The 26540-nt window shown below is 43.5% G+C and overlaps 1 protein-coding gene and 1 non-coding gene across 2 annotated transcripts; both read left to right on the forward strand.

The window, feature by feature from the left end:
• Positions 1 to 1003: 1003 nt before the first annotated feature.
• LOC126263154 (putative beta-carotene-binding protein) lies at positions 1004 to 17204 on the forward strand. Its single transcript, XM_049960188.1, has 6 exons — positions 1004 to 1120; positions 5042 to 5164; positions 11879 to 12029; positions 13011 to 13147; positions 14754 to 14906; positions 16881 to 17204. Exons 1-6 carry the CDS (start codon positions 1048 to 1050, stop codon positions 17078 to 17080), a joined length of 837 nt encoding a protein of 278 aa, XP_049816145.1. The 5' UTR covers positions 1004 to 1047; the 3' UTR covers positions 17081 to 17204.
• Trnas-cga (transfer RNA serine (anticodon CGA)) lies at positions 10497 to 10571 on the forward strand. Its single transcript has one exon. It is a non-coding gene; the product is annotated as a tRNA-Ser (tRNA).
• Positions 17205 to 26540: the final 9336 nt, after the last annotated feature.

Below are 26540 nucleotides of genomic sequence, written 5' to 3' on the forward strand. Positions count from 1 at the left end.
ATGTTAACAAATTTATCTTCTTCAGAAGCGCTTTTCTTACCAATGCCAGTCTGCATTCTATATCCTCTCTACTTCGGTCTTTATCAGTTATATTGCGGCCCAAATAACAAAAATCATTTACTACTTCAAGTGTCTAATTTCCTAATGTAATTAGACGTTGTTATTTTATTGTACTAAATGATACACAAATAAATGAATGAAATTAATGTGAAGTAGCTGGAAATTAGATACATTTTACAGGAGGTAATGCGTGAAGATGTGTAGAAAAGCAAAGCATACCGCAGGTGAACTATCTTAGTGATTTTTAAGACAGTGTTTAGCATCAAAGCATCATTGGCTGTTTTGTAATGAAAGGAAGAAAGAATTGGTGCACGTAAGATTACTTGTTAAACTTGAGGAAATAGCATAGTTCTAGCCGCGCGGGATAACCGAGCGGCCTGCGGCGCTGCAGTCATGGACTGTGCGGCTGGTCCCGACGGAGGTTCGAGTCCTCCCTCGGGCATGGGTGTGTGTGTTTGTCCTTAGGATAATTTAGCTTAAGTAGTGTGTAAGCTTAGGGACTAATGACCTTAGCAGTTAAGTCCCATAAGATTTCACACACATTTCAACATTTTCATAGTTCTAGATAGCTTTGAGTCGTAGAAATAGAGTGTTCTTAGAACTTTCTCGCTGAGATATGTATATATCCGCTTTGGATAGAAACGTCACCAGCCTCACGACGAACTTTCAAGGTGGATCATAGTTGTTCTTGTAGCTGCGAAGTTTCGCCCATACCTGGAGGACACACGTAAGCACGCACGTGCCGACCCACACGGCAACACACACACGCGCGCAGACATTCACCTGTCTCACACATACGGCCAACCGGCGGCGGCCTGCTATTGGCGCAGGCTGTTGTGTGTGCCGTTCAGGGACTACCTGCCCGCCAATGTTGCGAAAGCAGCGGCTGTAGCCTGTTAACCGTGACTGGGGGGAAGGCGGGCTGCTCGTGTATAAATGGCGGTCCGGCCGAGGACCAGACAGCTTGCCTGCAGAGCAGCCGTCAACATGAGGACCGCCACCATCATCGCACTCGTCGCCACCTCCATCGCCGCCGCGGTGGACGCCGGCGCCTACTTTGGTAAGTCGCCGCGGGGAGCAGCGTCGGCGCAGCGTATCACTCAGGGGCTCCTTTGGTAGGAACGATATTCCTTCGACATCGCTTTCCACCAGAAAACACCAATTATTAGAAGGTACTGCCTTCACCGTCAGTGGACACAAAAGTTCTTGAAGGATATGTATTCGCAATTGCGAATATGAACCACCATAGGCTGTATACTAGAATGACTACAGAGAACTTAACGCGAGCGATCGCCTTAACCGCTTCGGCTATCAGTGCACGAATCACAATCAGACCCAAAATTCCATATATCGTCGTCCATGTGCCACAACCTGCACTCGTACATTACTTATATTTCCGTCCGGGAAGGACAAATTTATTGAGAATCGAGGGCTGGTATTGCTGTATAAATACGAAATAGCAGTACCTCAGTTATTAAGAAGTACGGTTCAATGTTGCTTCAGACATGCAAGTATTTACCTCGTTACGTTTCTCACGATTGGCCAATTTCAGCCTCATAGGCCATTCTCAAGTTTTGTCTACAGAAGATCACAAATACGGGAAGTCTATGTTTGGCTTATTAACATACTATAATATATGTGGGCCAGACTAAAATTCGTACTCAAAGGTGTTAATAACATGTCGTAGTTTATCCGACTATTAGCAGCTGTCAAGGCAGTTCCGAAAGCGGTAACGTGCAAATGCAAGTTTAAAATATAATATTACTTGAGTAACGGCCCTCGTTGAATCTATTGGCACATTCCTGGACACTATATGTGCTCACTTTCATAGTTACAGTTAGTTCTATCTAATAAACCAAAGATACAGTATTATACATCGGTATGTTAACAAAGCGAGTGATGCAATACACATCTCTATACGAATTGGCATATTTGAGGCGCGAATTTTAACAAACAAATTTAGTGTTAATAGTGTTATTAAGATAGTAGATTCGTCTGCAAAAAGCGACAAGTTGCAGAACTTCCATAGCAATAAAGAGTAAAATATACAATGATCTGTTTAGCAACTTAACATCAGCATCCTAATGTTGTTACCAAGTGCCAAAGGGTCTGACGCTCCCGATCGTCGTATGGTGGTTAAACGGGAGGGACGTACATAAATTAGGTTATTAAAATTAAGTACAACACTCAGCTTTTAACTGACACCACAGTTTACATTCAAAGGCTTGACAATCATTTAGAGAACAAAATTCCCAGATAATGCACAATTTATATACTGCTTAATCTTATTTCTTAAATTCCAGCACTTCGCCATCTCCATATACCAGTAGTATCCGTTGTCTTATTCATGCACAATCAAGAAACTTCCCGTCCTACTAACATCATCCAGAAAACTTCTATTCTGTTGTTTTCTAAATTCTCTACGTTATCTACACGTATCCCTATCGTCTGATGTATTTGTTTCTCTTCATTTCAAATTCTTGTTCCTTCTTCGATTTCTACTTACACAAGTATCACTTCCGTCAGTAGTGTGCTGCATAAAAACGTTTTCTGTTAATATTGTTATAGTTACAGTAAGTGTCGTCTTTTAGAATGTGACAGATAATACCTTCAGTCTTGCAGAATCGAAAAATCGTCAAATTTGCCCACAATTGAGAAATACGTGCTAACCTAAAATGCTGGGTAACGTGTTTTAGTCAACAGACTTTCAGCTGCATCTACACATTCTGTTTTTCTCTCTGTACTTTGTCAAGTGTTTTGTCTGTGCTAGCAGCCGTTTTACAGCGTGCTGTACTACCATTGAAAATTTCAGACAGGATCACACGAAATACGCTTGTCTTCAGCTGATGCAACTATAGTGCTAATCACTGTCCAAGTATACTACTTCTTACTTCCCTCTAGTACAATCCTATTCTTTCTCTCTCTTTAGATTACTAATTTCTGTTAGGTGTGACAAAACCCCATACTTAAGCCCACAACATCTGACTCACCTTTCAAATAGTACAATAAGCTCCTTTTATTAAAAGCGATGTAAATAAGACAGTATAAGAGTTTTAGTATTAAGAACTACATTTTAAGGCGCTTAGGTCATGGAAAGCGAACTAAATACGCGAGGAATAGAAATAAATGCGCGCCGTGTTTGTTCTGGCAACAGTGACGAAAACAGAGAGTACTAAATGTGAGGAGATTGTTGCGGGTTGTCAGGTCTTTCTGGATCTGTAAGTGTAAATGAATATGCACTGACAGACATGGTAAATAATACATTTTTATCTCAATATCAATAAACAGTTAATCAGTCTGTGTTATGCATAAAGACTGAATAATTTCCAATGGAAATAGCTGTGTGTGTAACCGATTACGCACGTGCTAATGGTGTAATTTGTTTCACAGTTTACTATTAGTTGGCGACACCTGTCACACTTCATGCTTTAAAACTGCGATTGTGCTACATTAACCTTTCTAACCGGCCTCTATGGTGTCCGGTCCACGTCGAGGTCTCGTAAACTGGAGGTCGCTGTTCCGTAACCGCCTGGAGCATGCCTATGTGTTTTAAAAGTTCCGTTACTATGTGCCTCCTACACAGATCCAGTAGGTAGAAACGCATGCACGCAAAATGCTACTAAAATACTGTGCGATACAGAAACACAAAGATGGCTGACTTCGGAACTGGCTGTATGGCGTACAAGTCAAATGCCAGTTTTTTTTTTTTTTTTTTTTTTTTTTTTTTTTTTTTTTTTTTTTTTTTTTAAAAAAGAACAAAACCCTCATGTGAGAGCAGTGATGTTCACCATACGTCACTGTACACCGTAATTATTGTTCAGAAAACTTTATCAGCATTCCAGCTTCTGATCTATATCCATAAAGTAACTGCTCGGCGCTACTCGTACTAGCTTCGGATAACTACCCTACAGTACATGCGTCACATATACATCTATATCAAAATTTGTCGTGTTGACATAAGATGCCTAACATGATAACTGATAACGTAGAAAATCAGTCATATTCAGCAGCATCGGTTGGGAATAAAAATCTGGCATGTAGGAGCAGCACAAAGACAATGTATCTCATCATTCATCTCGCTAAAGTAGTGTTATCTACATGACAATATACTCGATCGTCACCACGGAAGATTCGTTACAAACGTAAAATTGTCGAAGCATAAAATTACGGTCACGATTGATAGCAGCAAAAAAATCTAAATTCCAATCTCCTTTACATGATTCTCTACAGCGTAACGTGGTAAACATTTTACAGAAAGTTGTGTTTCAGAATACATTTTGTCGGGTGTCTTCTTAATGTAAAGTAGTTATACAATTGCTAACTTGCATACTTAGAAAAAATGCGGACTATCGTAAACTATCCAGTTTTCATCTTAATTTTAGTTCACGTTATTCGTGAGCTATTCCTATCCTTTATCCAACATTAGTTCAAACATTAAGAAAATTTACGATGTGAAAAATCGTAGAGACAAAATAACTTTAAGAAATTAGTAATACTACAAACCGTTACACGATTCTGAAATTCTCTAATACGTCAAAGTTGCACTTAAATTTCTCAGTGAACACTTCAGGCACTTAACACGTTCTCAGCAAACTTTTCATAGACTGTGCATCCGATGGAGAGTAAAATAATCCTCATATTGCTCGAAAAGTCCACGGGTATACTGCCGGTTCCTGAGGAGCTCAGTTCGTCAGCGCACCTGACGATGGCGACATGTCTGATCGCCGAAATATTGTGCCCGTTGGACACTATGAACCGGCAGTATACCCATGGACTGTTCGAGCAACAAATACGCCGGGAGAAACTGAAGAATCACAAATCCTCATATTTTTCATCTGAGAGTGAAACTGTCAAAAATACACATATTTGTCTAAGAACCGTGGTCAACAGCGCACAGCTGCCACATGACACACATTCACTGCGTTTCTTACAAATACCTCTACTGATTTGTTTCGACTCCTGAACGAAGTGTCTTTTTCAGCGCCGGCTGCTCTTTCAGCGCCGGCTTCAGCGCTGGGCGTCAAGGTGTGCGCCGATGACCAACCCGATGTGGCCATCTGTCGCAAGAACGCCCTGCAGCAGGCCATACCATTGCTGGCGCATGGTAAGTCTCACAGCAAATACAACAGTTATCGCGAGCAGCGTAACTCTAGTTTTGGAAATGGAAATGAAGTCCCATGCTAATTGACAGAGCGCAGGGGAACGATTTGGGAGACCCGCACCGCCGTACAGGGCAAGGTCCTAATGGAGGTGGCATAGGGAAACCTTCCCGTGTCCAATGTCTTTCTGTCTGACTCTCACTCTGCCCAAGTATCTGTTTCTCCAGTCCTTTTCTTGCTATAACTTCTTCTTTTTTCCTGCTGTGAACGAGACCGTCAGACGGTGCTACCACGTGAATTACTTTTGATGCTCATTTTCCAATAATGATGCCGTAGAGCAGTACCTCGTATATTTATATTTCCGTTCTCTGGAGGGTAACGTTTTCATTTATTTTGTTTATTTCTTCATCTCAGTATTCGAGGACCCATAATAACTAAGGCTAAATGATAATGGTTCGAGCCAATACATACACTCTATTTAAGTGTAAAGCTGTCATCGGTGGAAAGGTTGGTTTGAACACGACAGTCTATTATTAGGCCTGGTTTTACTGAAGAGGGTATTCCCTTGCCATCCTCTGAATTGATTTATCCAGCCATCCAGTTATAGAAACACCTATAGTTTAACATGGAATCAGAGCCCCATTGCAAATCGGCATTTTTTACATTAGCAAACATTTTTTAAACTAAATGTTCCTAGGATTAGGCTTTCACATCCACTGAACCAAGGAAACAAACGAACGTTGATAAACACACCAAAAGAATATCTTTGAAATAGTGTGTTGACACGAGGGCTCTGTAGTGAAATACTTTCAACGCCTGTGAAGACTTACTGACGAGAATAAATGGGTTCTGAAGTGTTAACGTCTTTTAATTAAAATGTGAAGCTATAAACTTCCGTAAGTGCCTTTTTCACTGCTGTCGGGATCCTACTGAGATTGGAACTTGCAGAAAAGTATATTCTGTACAATAGTTGAGAAAGCGTTATCTCAGTTCAAATTGAATATCTCTCTGGAGTTCGCTGAATGAATAGTGCAGCTTCTATTAAACGAGTAACTGCAAACCCTACGAGTAAATCCGAGCGAGGTGGCGCAGTGTTTAGCACACTGGACTCACATTCGGGGGGACGACGGTTCAAGCACGCGTCCGGCCATCCTTATTTAGGTTTTCCGTGATTTCCCTAAATCGCTTCTGGCAAATGTCGGGATGATTCCTTTGAAAGGGCACGGTCGACTTCCTTCCCTAATCCGACGGGACCGATGACCTCGCTGTTTGGTCCTCTCCCCAAATCAACCAACCGACCATGAATAAATGCATATGGCAATGGTTCAAATGGCTCTGAGCACTATGGGACTTAACATCTATGGTCATCAGTCCCCTAGAACTTAGAACTACTTAAACCTAACTAACCTAAGGACATCACACAACACCCAGTCATCACGAGGCCGAGAAAATCCCTGACCCCGCCGGGAATCGAACCCGGGAACCCGGGCGTGGGAAGCGAGAACGCTACCGCACGACCACGAGCTGCGGACGAATGTATATACCGGGCAGCTTGCTAAGAAGTTCTAGATATTTAAACAATAGCGTACACGAAGATTCTGAACAAACCTCACCCGCTTTGGTCGCTCGTTGTGTTGTTTTAAGATGCGGCTTGTGACCTATCAACAGAGCAGTGGATATTTACAGTCACATACTGTGTATTAAGTGCTTCTTTAAATACTTTTCTCCAATTTCTTAGAAATTTCTGATCTCTCGTTACACTCCTAACTCCAACATAATTGTGCAGCTCAGCTGTAACTTTGAGTGGCAAACAAATAGTCTAATATGTAGATTCAAGCAATGTTGTGTCTTTCAAGTACTAGTGGTCTATAGTACTGTACTCACACGAAGTATCTTCAACTCTTTGTAATTAATTTCGTTGCTTTATAGCTTTCCGATGTCCCAAGGGAACGCAGAGAGAATATTAATAAGTTGGGGTCCCAATATAGTAACCGATAACGCCATCATAAACATGGCTCTCTATGAACTTTTGAGTTTTTAGTGAAGGACTACTACCCGACACATTAACGGCTATGGAAAGACATTCGTAGAGCTATTCCAGTTACTTTCCCTTCTTTCCAAATAATTTGCGCTGCACTTAAAGTTTTGTAACGTCTTTCCTAAACTTATGCTGGGTGGTGACTACATTGATCAGCTGCACAAAACCGTCATTCTTTCAATCTATTGTTCATACGTGCAATGGGAAGTCATAGTGGACCATATCAAGCATATAGGAGGTTCCTCGAGATATTTAAACCCAGCCGCATCCAAGCAGTTAGTTCAAACGTCGAATGCTCTAGTGGAGTGTAGCTCGTGATTACTGATGTTTTCGGGGCATAAGACAGAAACACATAAAAATGAGTTAATTTAGTCGTATTACACTCCGTGTTCACCAATTACTACTTTGTGTACATCAGCAACATTCCCTTCATTTCTTGGGGAACTCTACTAAGCATCTAAATATGGTAGAATAACGCACTGAACACATTTCCTGGCAAGGTTCAACACTGTCAGCAGTCGGAAGTGTAGAACGATTAACTAGCTACAATGAGGCCTAATTAGATTCGGAGGACAGGATCGGTGCAGAAGAAAGAGGTAGGCAACCAGTCAAGATATTCTCGAAAGAACTATTACGGCATTTGCCGGAAGTGATTAAGGAAAAACATCTCGGCGTCCAAATAGATCGCTACTCGTCCTGAATGCGAGAGCACTACCTCACAACTTGACAATATCGCTTGGCGTCAACCCTCGATGAAGCTACTTCTCAAAAATGCTCGCCATTCTTATTTGTCGGATAAGAACATCTTTTGACGGGAAGTATGTGATGTCCAGACGTAGTAGATCGGCGGGCAATTTCTAGCACTTGTACGCTCTTGGCGAAATTCTGTCTTCACAAAATTTGAGTGGTGAGTTTAAAATGTGATTGTGTACTTAAGCCAACTGTGCTAGCTACATGTATTGAACATTTTCGTCTCGATGCTAACTACATTCGAATAAAAGTTGTCGAAAGCACTCGCTAATTGAGAACAAGCACGGAGTTCAAGAGGATCCAGCTTGGATAAAGTAATATTAGTTGGCTACACGTGTCGTTCAGTTACTTCGCAGATAATGTTGGGAGCACGTTCGCACAGCTCTTCACGTGGACCGTAAAGCCGAGTCGTTTCAAAGTGAGAGTCGCTGACAGCGCAACTGGTTTCGCGAGCCCGCTTCATTTCTACAGAACGGCACATCTTACACTGTTAGTATCGTGGATATGACTGGATAGCAAGTCCACTACTCTCCCAGCTGGTCTGCAAACACGTTCACCTCTTGTAGCGGGAGCTACAACATTGGCACGGGGCCAGTGTCTGCGTTCCCGACAACAGCTCTAGGAAGGTCACCCTCAGCGCCTGCACATATACGCTCTACTACTTCGTTTCTCATCAAGGACGCTGTCAGTGGTATAGAAACTGCTGAAGCAGTAAACGGGCACTGACCAGGATATGGTGGACTACAGTTACGTGACTATTGAATTCCGTGTCAAGTGGGTCATATCTTAAATATGCAAAAACGTCGCTGTTCGCGGCAGTGAAGGCAATATACACTGGTGTGCAAAACTTAAGACGAAAGAAAAGTTCGCATGACGTGTCACAGCCGAGTAACATAGCTCGATGGAACTTGGACCGTACATAGAAAGAACTGCAACAGTATAATACAGAAGGTAACTACAGGAAATACGCTATGAGACAAACAAAAGTGATACTTTTATTCAATGACAATAATCACACTGAAGTCACCACGAATTATGCTGGTCCGCTAGATATTACTAAATGCGGGTCATGGTTCTTAACAGGGCGTGTGATCGTCACTGGCTACAATACGTGCTCTGCAACAAGGCCACGAGATCGGTAAGGAGTACCTGTGGTACAGTGTACCATTGCTCCACCAGCGAGATTGACAACTGATGCCTGGTCGTTGGTGCATGTGGACATGCTGCGATATGTCTCCCCGAGGCGTCCTACAAGTGCTCAGTGCGATTTAAGTCGGAGGAACTGGTAGGCCAACGCATTCGCCGAACATTCTCTTAGCTACATCTACATTATACTCCGCAAGCCACCTAATGGTGTGTGGCGGAGGGAACTTTCGGTACCACTACCTGATCCCTCCAACCCTGTTCCGCTCGTGAATAATGCGTGGGAAGACAATATGCGAGGTGTATGTGGGAGGAAATAATGTTATCCGACTCCTCCTGAAAAGTGCTGTCCCGAAATTTCAATAGTAAATATATCCGTGATTCATAACGCCTCTCTTGTAACGTCAGCCAGTGGAGTTTGTTTAGCATCTCCGTAAAGCTCTCTCGCCAGCTAAACGATCCCGTGACGGAACGCACCGCTTTTCGTTGGATCTTCTCTATCTCCTCTATCAGTCCTACCTGATAGAGATCCCACGTGGATGAACTATACCAAAGAATGGGGCGAACAAGCGCCTTATCAACCACTTCTTTCGTGAATGAGCTATATTTCCTTAAGAGACCTTCCGATGAATCTGAGTAGGGTGTTTGCTTTTTCCCATTATCTGTTTTATGTGGTCGTTCCACTTAAGATCGCTCTGGATACTTACGCCTAGATATTTTACGGCAGACACTGTCTCCAGCTGTTTGTCATCAATAGTGTAGCTGTACAGTAGTGGATTTCTTTCCCTATGTATGCGCAATGTGATACATCTATTTACGTTCAGTGTCAACTGCCAGAGCCTGCACCATTCATCAGTTATCTGCAGGTCGTTCTGCAAATTCTTATTCTACATTGCTACTTTGGTATAGACAATTGCATCATCTGCGAATAGCCTTCAAGAGCATCCGACGCTTCCTTCTAGATCATTCATATATACTGTAAACAGCAACGATCCTATCACACTTCCCTGTAGTACTCCGGATATTACCTTTACATCTGTCGATTTCGTTCCCTTTGTTCCGATTTTGTTTCGTTCCATGAGCTTCTTCACCTGTGCAGTTAATTGCGTTGGCGCTTTGCCGTTCATATAGCTTAAGTCAGGGCCGGACGCAACACCCAAAAGACGTACATGGGAAAGGAGTACAGTGTTACAGTAACACGACCAGTGAGCTCACCATGTTCAAAGATTTAGAGGTCATTGCGCTCATGCAATACTATGCGTACCCTCGCCAGAACACCCTGACCACCAAAACGATCATGCTCGACAATGAAACTTCCTGGCAGATTAAAACTGTGTGCCGGACCGAGACTTGAGCTCGGGACCTTTTCTGCCAGAAGTAAAGCTGTGAGGACGGCGCGTGAGTCGTGCTTGGGTAGCTCAGTTGGTAGAGCACTTGCCCTCGAAAGGCAAAGGTCCCGAGTTCGAGTCTCGGTCCGGCACACAGTTTTAATCTGCCAGGAAGTTTCATATCAGCGCACACTCCGCTGCAGAGTGAAAATCTCATTATGCTCGACAATGTTCATGGGTGCTTTATGTGTTCCCAGCTGTCGCCATACGGGCGTACCTCCAGAATCTCTAGTCCGACCAAATCTGCTCTCATCCGATCACACTCCTTGTTGGTTCAGTCCCTATGCTGTTGGCACCATCACAAACGGTGCTGCCAATGACTGGGTGTCAACGGAGCGCACTGTACTGGTCTTCGTACAGAGAGACCACCCCTATTCAGCTTCCGTGCCACTGTGGAGCATGAGATTACGTGCCGTGCAGTCCTGTTACATGTGATTGCAATTGCTCATTACTGTCTGACGTAGGTTCTCTTTCTGCCTGTTGCATTATGTAGCGATCATCTGCTGTTGTAGTTGACCCTGGTCAACCACGTACTTTCCCTCGGGCAGCAGTTCCTGGGTTTGGAACGCTGCCCATGCATATGAAGCAATGCTGTGAGCAATACCAAACTCTATGGCTGCAGCCGTCACACTTCGTCCTCCTTCCAGTTTCCCAATCATTCTTCCCCGTGAGATGTCAACCAGATGTTGTCTCCGGGCCTTGCTGTAATGAAGAGCACCACCACAACGCACCATAACTGCTCGCAGATTGACACCTCCTTTCTTTTCCCGTTCCTTCAGTTGCCTCGTGTTGCAGGGCCAGCCCATTTGGCGCTACAGGCACGCTGACTTCACATCAATTGACATTCAGATTTCTGTGCACGACTAGGAGACCTCTGGCCACATGCTCCCGCAGTTTCATTCATTTTCACCGAGTTGTTATTATGTTATGCTTCCTCATCTATCCTTAAGTTTTACAGAGCAGTGTACGTCTAGAAGTGAGTCGTATGTGTACTAGTATGTTCCTTGCGTAGATGGCTGTAGCGATTGGTTGCAGTACATAGGTTGTGTTCTTATAAGGAATTTGCTACTGGCACAACGGCTACCCCTCTCTCCTAGCATTGAGATTAAAGTTCCAATCCGACGGAAACATCAACACTGTCTCATAGCTTCACTGCACGAGGATCTGCAGGGATGATTGGCATTAGACACATGATATTGGCACACAGTCGGATGGTCAAAAACTATGTATCCTAATGTTTCCTCCCTTACCTCCCACACTAGCGATGAAGATTTCTACCAAAACCGTAAGAAAAGGATTCAGAAAACAATAGAGACACACTTTAATCTTTCCTAAAGAAAGTTTATTCCTCAAGACACTCCCTCTTTCACGTCACGTATCCAACACATCTCTCTTTCCAGGCATACCGAGCATCGGCGCATCGCCCATTGACCCTCTGGACAATCTGCCGCCGCTAGTGTTCAACGTGAACCAGCCTGGCATCACCATTAACTTCGAACTCAAGAACAGCAGGATGCTGGGACACGGACGTGCTGTTCTGGAGGATCTCAAGTGAGTATCCGTCCTTTCTTGTAAGTTGATCTTGTAACTGTAACACCTTCCATGCGTGTCACACTTCTTCTTCATTGTGGCTACAAGAGCCATAAATTTATTAAATGGATGCGACATTTTCCACTTAAGCTGCCATATATTTAAACTTTAATGTAAAATTTGTTATTTGACCTAGTGTACGATGAAGTATTTAGAATGCTCGACTGGAACTATGTCATATTCAGATATTACACATTCTGATAATGGTTTGAAAATGAACGCAATTGTTCGAAACCACGCACCATTAAAGACGCAGCTGTGATACAAAACTATGTAAATAATAAATAAAGCATTCTGTTCCGCCTTAGTTTAATGTGACATTTTACACTGGAGTCTACCCGAAATGAACAGGCACTCACTTTCATCTTCCTCTCAAGTAGTTAATCAAATTATTTGCTGTTACCCATTTATATTAGAGGCTTCAAGGTCGTCTCATACAACAGATCAGCAGAAAATGTTACATTCATAAAGTGAGGTTTCCTTTTCCTTCACTTTTATGGCACTACTGCTTTACAATAAGATATTAACTTTCACTAAGAGCATCTCTCATTTCTTTCTCCTCCAACGCGTTTTTTTCGTAAATCCCCTCACTTCCGTGCACATACTGCCCTACAATATTCATCCACTCAAAAAAACTAACTAGTGTGTTCAACAAGAACTGACCATATTTTCCGTTCCTCAGTTTTTTTTTACAAATAGCTCTCTGAATCATTCACTGATTTTCCCATTTTACTACTTCTAAAGTAAGCATCAGAGTTGCTTGATCCACAATTATGACTATTATCCAATAATGTTAGGAAACAATTTAGACAGTACAAAACTTAAGCCTAACCAAGATATCGCATTCTACTCACATGACTCTGCCGTCTTGATGTTTCAGCTTGCTTATGCTTTAGATAATTAGGTAAAATGAGCAAAGAACACTTGTTTGTATTTCTGCAGCGTGGACACAAATGCGGTCACCATTCGCGTGCTGACCCACGTCCCTGGCGAGTTCATTTTCGACGGTGACCATGCCATCGATGCCTACGTCTTTGGCGTGCCCTACAAGGGCAGTGGACGATTCACGCTTGTCGAAAGTAAGTACTGTAGCTTTCATATGATTTGTAATAATGTTCTTTGTAATAACGATGTAGGAATGAAGGGAAAAAATAAGCAAAAAAGTGTGAGGGAGGACTCCGCCACCATCTATTTTATTTGTGAAAGAAGTAAGAGAACAATTCGAAGAAGAATTGAAATATGAACAAGAATGTTCCCTACAACATTAACACAGTAGTCTTCAATCTTCCGTACCAAACTAAGAAGCGTAAAGGCAATATATCTGAAAGTTACATTATCTGATTAAAATCATCTGGACACCGCTGTGTAATGCGGAATTGAACACTACATGTGACAAGAGGTGTAACCGCCAATATAAAAGGAGGCGAGGAGTATTGTGTTGTAGGTAGCGAAGCAGTAACAACTGAATTGATCGGTCAAGAGTGCTCTGTGTATGAATGTGTCACCTGAGTAACAAGTCCATGGGGAACGTTTCAACCATTCCAAGGATACCGTAAGATACTATTGGGAATCTTATTGTGAATTGGAAATTCAAAAGAATAATCAAAGGTAAACGAAGATCAGAAATATTTTGTGCATTGACGGGCAGGGACCGTCGATCATTGTGCAGGGTGGATGCAATCACCGATGAGTTCAAAAGTGCTACCAACAGACTTGTTAGCACAACTACAGTGCTTAGGAAGTTATAAAGAATGGGGTACAATGGTCGGGCAGCTTCTCATAAGCCATACATTTGTGTTGTCAGTGCCAGACGAAGCTTAAGGCGATGCAAAGAGCAACGCCATATAGTATTGGGTGACTGGAAACAAGTGATTTGGAGTAAAGAATCACACAGCATCCTGTGACAGTACCACACTGCATTATGTGGCAATCCGATGAAAGGGTTTAGATTGGGTAAAAGCTTGAAGGGGTTACCTGCTGTGATGTGTAATCCCAACAGCGCACTGCGAAGAGGGTGATGTTACTGAATGGGAATGTTTCTTTTGGCCTGGGTGTGGTACCCTTATGACACTTAAGAGAACGCTAAATACAGAAGAATAGGAACACAGTTTACACCATTGTGTGCTGCGTACAGTAGAGGAGCAGTTCGGAGACTGACTGTTAGTATCAGCATGACAATGTAGCGGCATGACAATCCGTGAGGCAATTATTTGTGGACAAAATCATTTCTGAAACAGCGGGTCTGCTCAGAGTCCCGACCTGAGCTCAGTGGAACGTCTTTGGGATGAGTTAGAACGTGGACTTCCCTCCGGACTGCAACGTCCAACATCACTACCTTCTCTTGATGAGGCTATTGAGAGAGGTCAGTTATGATGATGTGCAGCACACCCCACGTTAATGTCCACTAAGAGGCGCACGCATATTTTCATCACGTTTGTACCTTTAATTTACATGCCTCGTAAACAGTGATAGTAATTTCTCTTTTAGTCAGCTCAAATAAGTAGACAGGAACGACATTGTGGAGAGATATTAGCAGTGGGGGGGATAACTTAAGGCAAGATGAGGCTTGTTTTCCCACCTGTTGTTTAAGTATCCACTTGGCAGCTTACCAGTCGACATTTTAGGATGTTGGTGACGTTAACGTCTTTGGATAATTGTTTACGAAGGGTCATTCTCTGTCCGCAGTCGACTCCGGCGTGGAGATGATTTACTCCGGCCACCCCGTGCCGGGCCCTGATGGCCGCACCTACCTGCAGCTGACCAGCGGCGAGTGCAAGCTGGACTACGGAGCGACCACATACAAGCTCACCGGTGTCTACGGAGACTACCCTCCATTTGGTAAGTCTCAAAATCTGTCACACTTGATTGACATTATCTGATGAGCCACAATTGCGCAAAAACGACGCGTACGTGCAGTTTTAGGAACAGACTCCATTATACATTTAAATAAGAACACAGTAGTGTTAGATGATAAGATTAGAAGATCAATCCAGATGTAGAGCTGAGAACCCACTAACAGCAAGACCCGATAGTAGTTTTTGGCCAGCTCTCTAAATTTTGTACAGATGGCGTCCAGTAAGAGCGTTTATAGACCACGTTGCTGTAAATAGGAGGTGTGTGGAAGTACGCTAGTAGGGCAATAGGGACTCCACATAGACCTCAGCCCGTCGCTGTTATCCAGTGATACGTAAGTCGTTTTCTAAAAAGGAAAATGAGTAAGATCTGCATCGGGTTTTTCTCTAGTGACATACCTTCCTCGGTTCAAGACGAGCTGAAGCTAGAGGTACCACTAATTCCGCACATGTAGCGAAACATCTCGTCGCTTACTGTTGTGAAAGGTGTTCAATTAATTTCTTTTGCGAGCCCATGTTGAAACTCCTGAACTGAAACAAACTGTCACTTTTCGAAAATGGCAATGGTCCCAGGTTCGACTGTCAGACCGTCGCACAATTTAATAATCTTCTCGTGTGTATGCAACCCATATTATTAAGTGCTTTCACTTTCTTCCGAGCGCCAAAGTCTTATAGATGACAAACAATTCATTACTACACATTCAAATTATAATAATCTTCAGAAAAAAATTTCGCGCTGCAGTGGAGTGCGTCCCGATTTCAAACTTTGTGTTAGATTAAAGCAGTGTGCCGCATCGGGACTCGAAACTAGGACATCTACCATACGCGAGCAACTGCTCTCTCAGCTCTGGTATCCAAGCCAGACTCACGACTCGCCCTCACAACTTTACTTCCGTCAGCACCTCCTCTCCTGCCTTCCAAAGTTCAGATAGTTTCTCCTGCATGGCTTGCGGAACTAGCAACTCCTGGAAGAGAAGATATTGAGGAGACATGGTTCCAGGTCCCAAGTTCTAGTCCCGTTCCAGCACACAGTTTAATGACCTTGGTAGTATTATGAAGCTAAATTTCCATGTCGATTCCTTCAGTAATGTTTACAGTAAAGGTGCACAATCGTAATATTTTCCATGTGACTTCAGTACCTAACAAGCGTCGGTCAGTTGGTCTGAACAGTATAGGACTTGGACTGCATAGCAAGGTTGAACTGCAGTCAGTTTTAAGTATGACAATATGGAGTTTTCTTTCAGAACTTTTTAACTCGAGTACGGGGTTGTTTGATACTCTTTGAATTGAATACGTACTTACCTGCACAGTATCACTGAAGAATACAATTTCATTCTTAAATTCAGTAACGTACTAAGTAAATGTGCAGTTAACCCGAGGGTTCCGTACTGGTAAGTATGACTTACATTCCAGTAAGATGAAGCGAAGAGCTAGAGATTAAATACATAGAAACTTTTGTCACAACAATAAACCAAAGAAATACTATGTTATTAAGAAAACAGTTTTAAAAGAAAAGGAACATAAGCCCACCAAGTTTTTGAAACGCGAGGCTCTTCTTGCAGAAGGGAGAAGAAAAAAGAAAAAAAACAGAACTCAATATTCCTCTCCCATTTCGCAATGCAAAGGGCAAATCTGAAGACCATCGGATATGAAATATAGGCTTCTTTCAGCCATTCTCTTTGTCAAAACAAGCTTTTAATACATAACTCATCACTTTGGCTGGTCTTCTTGTTTTACGTTTATACCATATTCGATTGCTTACCTCCCCTCACCAGCAATATATTGACAGATTCTGAAGGTGAATAACCTTGTACGTAACGGACGTAAACACAACTCTGAAATTACTCGTCTATCGATAACAGAGCCGTAATTTTGTTCTGCTACACTCCGATGTCGAGTCCCTGTAACGTGGTGCGGCCTTTGCTCAGTCTGACGTAATTTTTGTGTCCGCTGTGCACAGTGGAGGCGCTGGGCAAGTTCATCACGGAGGTGGCATCCCCCGTGGTGGAGAAGCTGATCGCGCCGCCCGTGGAGGCGTGGATGGCCGACATCTACCGCAGCCGCGCCCAGCAGGTGTTCAGCACGGTGCCCTTCGACGTGCTCTTCCCCAAGACGCTGGCCATCGACGGCTTCTACAGGGCCTTCTACCCGCACTACTAGCATGGTTGCCACCAAACAACCTTTTAATGTTACCAAATAGTACATTCATACATCATTATCAACGAATGTCATATATATTTGATTATAACAACTTAATCAAAAAATAAAAAACTATAATACCCTATATCTGTGTGATTATTTACTTCTCTGTTCAAAATGGTTCAAATGGCTCTGAGCACTATGGGAATTAACTTTTGAGGTCATCAGTCCCCTAGAACTTAGAACTACTTAAACCTAACTAACCTAAGGCCATCTCACACATCCATGCCCGAGGCACGATTCGAACCTGTGACTGGAGCGGTCGCGTCGTTCCAGACTGAAGCGTCTAGAACCGCTCGGCCACACCGCGCGACTTACTTCTCTGTCTATGAAGCTTTGCCTTGGGAGCGTTCTGCACTGCACTCAAGGAAAAAAAAAATTGCAGCACCAAGAAAGAGCTGTGCGACACAAACGAAAGTTAGTAAGCGTGTTTCTACATCTGAAAGATGACGTCTGTTCAAATTTCACGCCAGTCGCATAAGACTGGCGCTAGTAGCGTCACGGTGAGGATGCAAATTATGTTTACTTTAAATACACGTTGTACGGTCTTGAACGTTAGTTACCTTTGATATTGGATGTGGTGAAATGGTTCAAATGGCTCTGAGCACTATGGGACTTAACATCGGAGGTCATCAGTCCCCCTAGAACATAGAACTACTTAAACCTAACTAACCTAAGGACATCACACACATCCATGCCTGAGGCAGGATTCGAACCTACGACCGTAGCGGTAGCGCGGTTCCAGACTGAAGCGCCTAGAACCGCTCGGCCACACCGGCCGGCTGGGCGTGGTGAGTTGATGATAGCCAAGGGTACCTGTTAGGTGACAAAGACGCAATTATCAACACCTCACTGAGTTTGAACGAGGTCGCGTAACAGGACTACGATATTGCAGAAAGATTTAGCGGGAATGTAGCCACTATACTTGACTGCTGTCAGCCGCGGTCACGGGAATGTACGGTCGCAAGAAGACTGGATTCTGGACGGCCACGTGGCACTACCGAGAGAGGAAGACCATCATGTTCGGCGTATGGCTCTGTCGCATCGTACTGCATCTGCAGCAGCAATATGACCAGCAGTTAGCACCACAGTGCACTACGGACTGTTAAAAATCGGTTAATTTAAGGAGAGATCCGAGCCAGACGCCCTGTCCCGTGCATTGCACTGAACCCACATCAACGTCGTTTACGACAGCAGTGTTGTCAAGCGAGAACTAACAGGAGGGCAGAATGGAGGTCCGTTGTGTTTTCTGATGAAACCTGGTTCTGCCTCGGTGCCAAAGATGGCCGTGTGTTAGTTAGAAGGAGGCCACTTAAGGGCCAGCAACCAACCTGTCTGCCTGCTGGTCACCCTGGACCTAGGCCTGGAATTATAGTGCGAGGAGCGTTCTCGTATGACAGGAGGAGCACTCTCGTGGTTATTCCACGCATCTTGACTGCAAATCTGTACGTCAGTCTGGTAATTCGCCGTGTTGTGCTGCCATTTATGAGCAGCATTCCTGGGGTTGTTTTCCAACTTGATAACTCTCACCCACGTACCGCTGTTGTAATCCAACATGCTCTGTACAGTGTCGACATGTTGCCTTGGTCTGCTCGACCATCAGATCTGTTTCCAATCGAGCACATATGGATCATCATCGAACGGCAACTCCAGCGTCATCCACAAACAGCATTAACCGCCCCTCTGCTGAACGACCAAGTGGAACAGATGTGGAACTCCTTCCCACAAACTGATGTCCGCAACCTGTAGAACACAATGAATGTACTCAACATTCAGGCCATTACACTGGTTATTAATGTACCAGCATTTCACATTTGCAACGGCCTGCCTCAAGGTTACATTACCCTATGATCTAGCAATGTTAATCAGTTAAATATGTTACCTAGGTAGATGTATTCCTGAAATTTCATTATTCTACATCAATTTGTTTTGGTGTTCCGATTTTTTCCATCAATGCACAACAGTATGGATATATTCTTTAGTTTCACAATCACATTCGATCGTCAGTTTGTGTAATGGCAGTACGGGTCTGTGAGCACGATTAGTTTCCACTCTTCTTTGCATTATCTGTATTTATTGCAATTATGCCTTTACTATACATCAAGGCAATATTACGATCAGAAATAGTTCAAACATTTGTTGTGAAACATTATAGAATACTATCGTCATACGATGCAATGTAGCACATCCATGAACATAGGTCCTATCCAACTGAACATCGATGTTATTGACAGAACAACAACTAGTACGCTACAAATCTTCAACTTGTTTACTGACAGAACATGAAAATATTAAATTTTAAAATAGAAGCAATAGTGAAAAGAACATCACACAATAAATATTTGTTTCATTGTGCAAATCTTAACGTTAAGTATAAAAAATGATATTTCCCTTAGCCTACTAACATGAATCATCGTATCACCCGCCGGAAAGTGTTTGGCAATCTGATTTGGTGAAGACTGCCAGTCTCGCTAGCGGGATGAAAGCAGAGCTCACCATCTGCAGCATCGTCGACAGGACTGACTGCGGACCTTTGGTACAGAGCCGAGTGGAGGGTCTGAATCAGAGGCTGAGACGGTTCTGCGACCATGTGGGCTGCAGATTCCTCGACTTGCGCCATAGGGTGGTGGGGTTTCGGGTTCCGCTGGATAGGTCAGGAGTCCACTACACGCAGCAAGCGGCTACACGGGTAGCAGGGGTTGTGTGGCGTGGACTGGGCGGTTTTTTAGGTTAGATGGCCTCGGGCAAGTACAGAAAGGGCAACAGCCTCAAAGGGTGCGGAGAAAAGTCAGGACATGCGGGGACCAAGCAGCAATCGGTATTGTAATTGTAAACTGTCGAAGCTGCGTTGGTAAAGTACCGGAACTTCAATCGCTGATAGAAAGCACCGAAGCTGAAATCGTTATAGGTACAGAGAGCTGGCTTAAGCCAGAGATAAATTCTGCCGAAATTTTTACAAAGGTACAGACGGTGTTTAGGAAGGATAGATTGCATGCAACCGGTGGTGGAGTGTTCGTCGCTGTTAGTAGTAGTTTATCCTGTAGTGAAGTAGAAGTGGATAGTTCCTGTGAATTATTATGGGTGGAGGTTACACGCAACAACCGAGCTGGGTTAATAATTGGCTCCTTTTACCGACCTCCCGACTCAGCAGCGTTAGTGGCAGAACAACTGAGAGAAAATTTGGAATACATTTCACATAAATTTCCTCAGCATGTTATAGTCTTAGGTGGAGATTTCAATTTACCAGATATAGACTGGGACACTCATGTTTAGGACGGGTGGTAGGGACAGAGCATCGAGTGACATTATACTGAGTGCACTATCCGAAAATTACCTCGAGCAATTAAACAGAGAACCGACTCGTGGAGATAACACCTTGGACCTACTGATAACAAATAGACCCGAACTTTTCGACTCCGTAAGTGCAGAACAGGGAATCAGTGATCATAAGGCCGTTGTAGCATCCCTGAATATGGAAGTTAATAGGAATATAAAAAAAGGGAGGAAGGTTTATCTGTTTAGCAAGAGTAATAGAAGGCAGATTTCAGACTACCTAACAGATCAAAACGAAAATTTCTGTTCCGACACTGACAATGTTGAGTGTTTATGGAAAAAGTTCAAGGCAATCGTAAAATGCGTTTTAGACAGGTACGTGCCGAGTAAAACTGTGAGGGACGGGAAAAACCCACCGTGGTACAACAACAAAGTTAGGAAACTACTGCGAAAGCAAAGAGAGCTTCACTCCAAGTTTAAACGCAGCCAAAACCTCTCAGACAAACAGAAGCTAAGCGATGTCAAAGTTAGCGTAAGGAGGGCTATGCGAGAAGCGTTCAGTGAATTCGAAAGTAAAATTCTATGTACAGACTTGACAGAAAATCCTAGGAAGTTCTGGTCTTACGTTAAATCAGTAAGTGGCTCGAAACAGCATATCCAGACACTCCGGGATGATGATGGCATTGAAACAGAGGACGACACGCGTAAAGCTGAAATACTAAACACCTTTTTCCAAAGCTGTTTCACAGAGGAAGACCGCACTGCAGTTCCTTCTCTAAATCCTCGCACAAACGAAAAAATGGCTGACATCGAAATAAGTGTCCAAGGAATAGAAAAGCAACTGAAATCACTCAACAGAGGAAAGTCCACTGGACCTGACGGGATACCAATTCGATTCTACACAGAGTACGCGAAAGAACTTGCCCCCCTTCTAACAGCCGTGTACCGCAAGTCTCTAGAGGAACGGAGGGTTCCAAATGATTGGAAAAGAGCACAGGTAGTCCCAGTCTTCAAGAAGGGTCGTCGAGCAGATGCGCAAAACTATAGACCTATATCTCTGACGTCGATCTGTTGTAGAATTTTAGAACACGTTTTTTGCTCGAGTATCATGTCGTTTTTGGAAACCCAGAATCTACTATGTAGGAATCAACATGGATTCCGGAAACAGCGATCGTGTGAGACCCAACTCGCGTTATTTGTTCATGAGACCCAGAAAATATTAGATACAGGCTCCCAGGTAGATGCTATTTTTCTTGACTTCCGGAAGGCGTTCGATACAGTTCCGCACTGTCGGCCTGATAAACAAAGTAAGAGCCTACGGAATATCAGACCAGCTGTGTGGCTGGATTGAAGAGTTTTTAGCAAACAGAACACAGCATGTTGTTATCAATGGAGAGACATCTACAGACGTTAAGGTAACCTCTGGCGTGCCACAGGGGAGTGTTATGGGACCATTGCTTTTCACAATATATATAAATGACCTAGTAGATAGTGTCGGAAGTTCCATGCGGCTTTTCGCGGATGATGCTGTAGTATACAGACAAGCTGCAGCAGTAGAAAATTACAGCGAAATGCAGGAAGATCTGCAGCGGATAGGCACTTGGTGCAGGGAGTGGCAACTGTCCCTTAACATAGACAAATGTAATGTATTGCGAATACATAGAAAGAAGGATCCTTTATTGTATGATTATATGATAGCGGAACAAAAACTGGTAGCAGTTACTTCTGTAAAATATCTGGGAGTATGCGTGCGGAACGATTTGAAGTGGAATGATCATATAAAATTAATTGTTGGTAAGGCAGGTGCCAGGTTGAGATTCATTGGGAGAGTGCTTAGAAAATGTAGTCCATCAACAAAGGAGGTGGCTTACAAAACACTCGTTCGACCTATACTTGAGTATTGCTCATCAGTGTGGGATCCGTACCAGATCGGGTTGACGGAGGAGATAGAGAAGATCCAAAGAAGAGCGGCGCGTTTCGTCACAGGGTTATTTGGTAACCGTGATAGCGTTACGGAGATGTTTAGCAAACTCAAGTGGCAGACTCTGCAAGAGAGGCGCTCTGCATCGCGGTGTAGCTTGCTCGCCAGGTTTCGAGAGGGTGCGTTTCTGGATGAGGTATCGAGTATATTGCTTCCCCCTACTTATACCTCCCGAGGAGATCACGAATGTAAAATTAGAGAGATTACAGCGCGCACGGAGGCTTTCAGACAGTCGTTCTTCCCGCGAACCATACGCGACTGGAACAGGAAAGGGAGGTAATGACAGTGGCACGTAAAGTGCCCTCCGCCACACACCGTTGGGTGGCTTGCGGAGTATGAATGTAGATGTAGATGTAGGCAAACCCTGGAAAACCCAAATCCATATGGCTGAATCACGTGAACAACCCCATATCTTCTTTAGATGAACGACTTTCGTTTCGTACTCCCCAGTGCAAATATTATAAGAAAGAAAAGAAACAGTATATCTTGTATAAATTTACATTTCAGAGATTTTTCTTTCCATGAAACATTCAAGCGTATGTGGGGTATCTTGTAGAAAATATCATTTTAACAGGAACAATGCTAACGTGGTGATGGGAGGAACCTGTAGCTCACCATAGGTAATCATCCCCTTTGGAATCATACTTTACGATGTAGATAGCGGAGTGATACACTCTTGTCAAAAGCAGTTAACGCTGTGCTGTGGTATGGTCACAGGACGAATGCCATTTCATCTTTCAAACAAGGCGATATTGCCAATCACAGATCCATGGGCAAGAGAATGAATTGCGATTTCGCTGGAGAGCACCAAAATTTTTAGAGCACACGTGATATTAATATCGTATGGTGTGGATAGCTTGCTTCAGGGTGCATTCCTTGTTGTCGACTGAATTGCCCAAAAACATCATTTATATAGTCCTTAACGGAAATTTAAATCCGAAGCCTAGTAATAGGATCAAGAGAACTATACAAATGCAGTATGTTCAATGATGAAGCTACGATAGCACTGAAAAACGCAGGTAACCTTCATACTTATTTGTTTATTCTAAACCCCCACTTATTTCAGTTACATTATACATGATGATTCTGTCATTATGTTACAAACTTTCGGGGCTGATGGAGAAGGATGAAAGTATGAATTTGAGGTAAGGGACCCTGGTCCGAAAGTTATAAGCGAAAATCGTTCTGACAACTCTGATAGCGGAATACATGCACCGGTACTATTCTTGCTAAGATTGGAGGGCAAGTAACATTCAGAGGTGGTAGTATGGAAAAGATCAAGAACCAAATGACAAGTAAACATTGGCTCTAAAATGCATACCTTAAGAACTATTGGCACTGGTTCAGTCGAAGACATGTGTGACACACTAGCGAAGATGAACAAGTGCCCAAAGCTCTTAAGGTATGCATTTTAGAGCCAATGTTTACTAGACATTTCTTTCATCTTTTTGTCCATATTAGCACTTCTGAAATATGCCTACCCTACAATCTTAGCAGCAATAGTACCGGCACATGTATTCCACTGTCAGAGGCATCAGAACGATTTTCGCTTATAACTTTAGACTCTGTCCCTTACCACAAACTGATACATTTACCATGCAACTTCATCCCTGAAAATTTGTAATATCATCACGGGATCACCCGGTAAGTTATGAAAGCTGTTCATTAAAAAATTACCTTTCATGTCATCATTTTACGTGAGTTTTGAGTCGCTAAGCTGTGAAAAAGACATTCTGTAACCGAGTTATCGATTGCTAAGCATACCACAGTCTTTGACAGATAAAGTGGAGGTATGTCTGTAGGCGATACTCAGGAGGTATAGTGAGCTGGCCAGTACGAGGTCCAAGAATACAGAGTGGCGTGCTAGTGTGCCCCTTACCATACGAGACAAGGCATTCTTCATTCCAAATAGAATTATATAGCAGCCATTAGTCGCATATACCTTTCCTTTATTTGACATCTTTCACTATTCAAACACGAGCTTCAGGTATTAGCAGCCTACACAGCCAGTACACACACTGTAAGACAAAAAAAACTATCCACAAGTATGGGATTACTCAAATGCGACGGAAATCGGTAGATGTGATGTACACTCGACAGCAAAAAAAGTGGGTCACGCCTGAATTACAACGTGCAGGCTGCACCTGAATGTATGCAACCAACATAGCATATCTTTGTTGCACATCGTCGCAACCCTCCACAGTACAGTCATTGTAAGATACACAATGGGTATGGCTAGAGACTACTAGAGAACACCGGTCTTTATGACAGTCCATCCAGATGTAAAGTAACACCACAATAGTACAGAAGAGATCAGACAGTCCATAACGTTTGTAAACTAAACTTAATTACAATAAGTGACATTTCAAACATTGTGGGACAACTAATTTTGTCACATAAATCGTTCAGTAATCCTTAGGCACAATTAAATATTTGAGACAGTATATGGATTTATAAAGTTGTATGGCAATTGGAATCAAGTTTTTTACTGTCTAAAAGGTTTACCCAACACATGCTGAACGTCGTTCAACGTTCAACGGGGAGTGATTTCGCATCAACTTTTATGTAATACTAAGCAGTTAAAGGAAAACGTGATTAACGGTGGCCAGCACTCTACGGAAATCCCAACATTAACAGCGAATCACAAGTAATATCATTGTTTATATTACTCATCAACAGTTACTTGTACACAAAGTTGTACTTTAAATGACATGACCAACGTCTTCGTTCTGGAGCCGGATGCAAACCCAGAACGTAAAGCCATTGTTAACCAAGCAAAGCTTTGTGCCTTATCGAGACTCGATCACTAGGCAGAAAGAGATGTCAAATATTGACGTTTGCACCAGTATCAGTTATAAATTCTCAACTTGAACGTAAATGACGATAATGTTTGTACGAAACCAGGAACCCTAATATGACAATTACCTTCTTGGTAATTAACCTCGAAAGACGTTGTATATTGTTGCATTGTCAAGGAACAAAGGATGCACATGTTTAAAATTGAAATGCCATCATGTATTGCTGGTGACAAGGATGCGAAGCCAGCACCTAATCGAATTGTTGAATAACTACGTAAAATCAGAAAGTAGATATCACAGTTTGTCACCAGTAGTGAGGTTGGAACCTTAAATGACGATTGAAGTTGTATTGCCAGACCGGGATTCGAACCCGGCGCTGGCGGGTAGGTTAGGTGTAACTTTTGATCCTTCAAGGGGTGATCGTGACTTTGCGGACCGGGTCTGTACTAGACCCGGCTCGCGAGCTATGGGCCAGCCAGGCTGGCCGAGGCGAGACGGAAGTGAGCGAGCTGGCGGTGACGTTGGTGGGCCAACAGCCCGGGACGAGCCAGCACGGCTGCTCGCATGCCTGTGCCCCTGCCGCTTCGTTTGACGTAAATATGTTTACCTCCTCTCCTGGCATCAGTATAAGAGCGGCAAGCAGAAATACACATCAGGCTGTCTGCCGTAATGGCTTACTGGGAGGGGTCTATTCGAGACAGAGTCGTCGCTCTCACTGAAGAAGGAGGATGTTCCATCAGAGAAGCTGGAAGACGGTATGGCGTACCACATACCACTGCAACGAGATGGTCGAGGATCTGCCTTGAAAGAGGCACCACCAACAGGACTCCTGGCTCAGGCAGGAATAGAGTGAGCACACAGTAGGAAGACAGGGACTTACTGTCTAGAAGCGGAGAAAATCTCTTTCTGAACGCGAAGCAGTTGCGGCTCCAGTGACACGACTCGCCGAAGGCTGAGAGACGCTGGACTGCAATGACGACGATCCGCTGAGAGACAAAAGCTCAGCGAAGACAACGTTTTATATCGGCTAGCATTTGAGGAGCTCCATCTGAGGGCGTCGTGGGACAACGTCATTTTCATTGATGAGAAGGTGTTTTCCACCAGTAACGACGATCCACGAATCGTTTACAGGCCGCAGGGAACTCGCCATCGACGTGAATCTTTAACGACGACGAGAAGAAGTGGCCGGCTATCTGTTACCTGCTGGGGTTGGATTTCTGCGAGAGGGGCGGGAATTCTTCACAGCATAGAAGGAACTCTGGAAAGCCTGCAGTATGCCCACATATTGAAAAATGTGATGTTTCCGTCACTGCGAATGCTGTACGCAGAAGGGGACGTCACATTGCAAGAGGACCATTCTCCCATTCAC

The sequence above is a fragment of the Schistocerca nitens genome, chromosome 6, assembly GCF_023898315.1.
Source record: "Schistocerca nitens isolate TAMUIC-IGC-003100 chromosome 6, iqSchNite1.1, whole genome shotgun sequence".
Taxonomy (NCBI): domain Eukaryota; kingdom Metazoa; phylum Arthropoda; class Insecta; order Orthoptera; family Acrididae; genus Schistocerca; species Schistocerca nitens.

Bases quoted from the DNA above. Each gene is read 5' to 3' on its own strand.
- LOC126263154 (XM_049960188.1), top strand. From the start codon at position 1,048: ATGAGGACCGCCACCATCATCGCACTCGTCGCCACCTCCATCGCCGCC. The intron at 5,165-11,878 runs GTAAGTCTCACA...CTCTCTTTCCAG, and splicing joins CATACCATTGCTGGCGCATG to GCATACCGAGCATCGGCGCA. The intron at 14,907-16,880 runs GTAAGTCTCAAA...CGCTGTGCACAG, and splicing joins CGGAGACTACCCTCCATTTG to TGGAGGCGCTGGGCAAGTTC.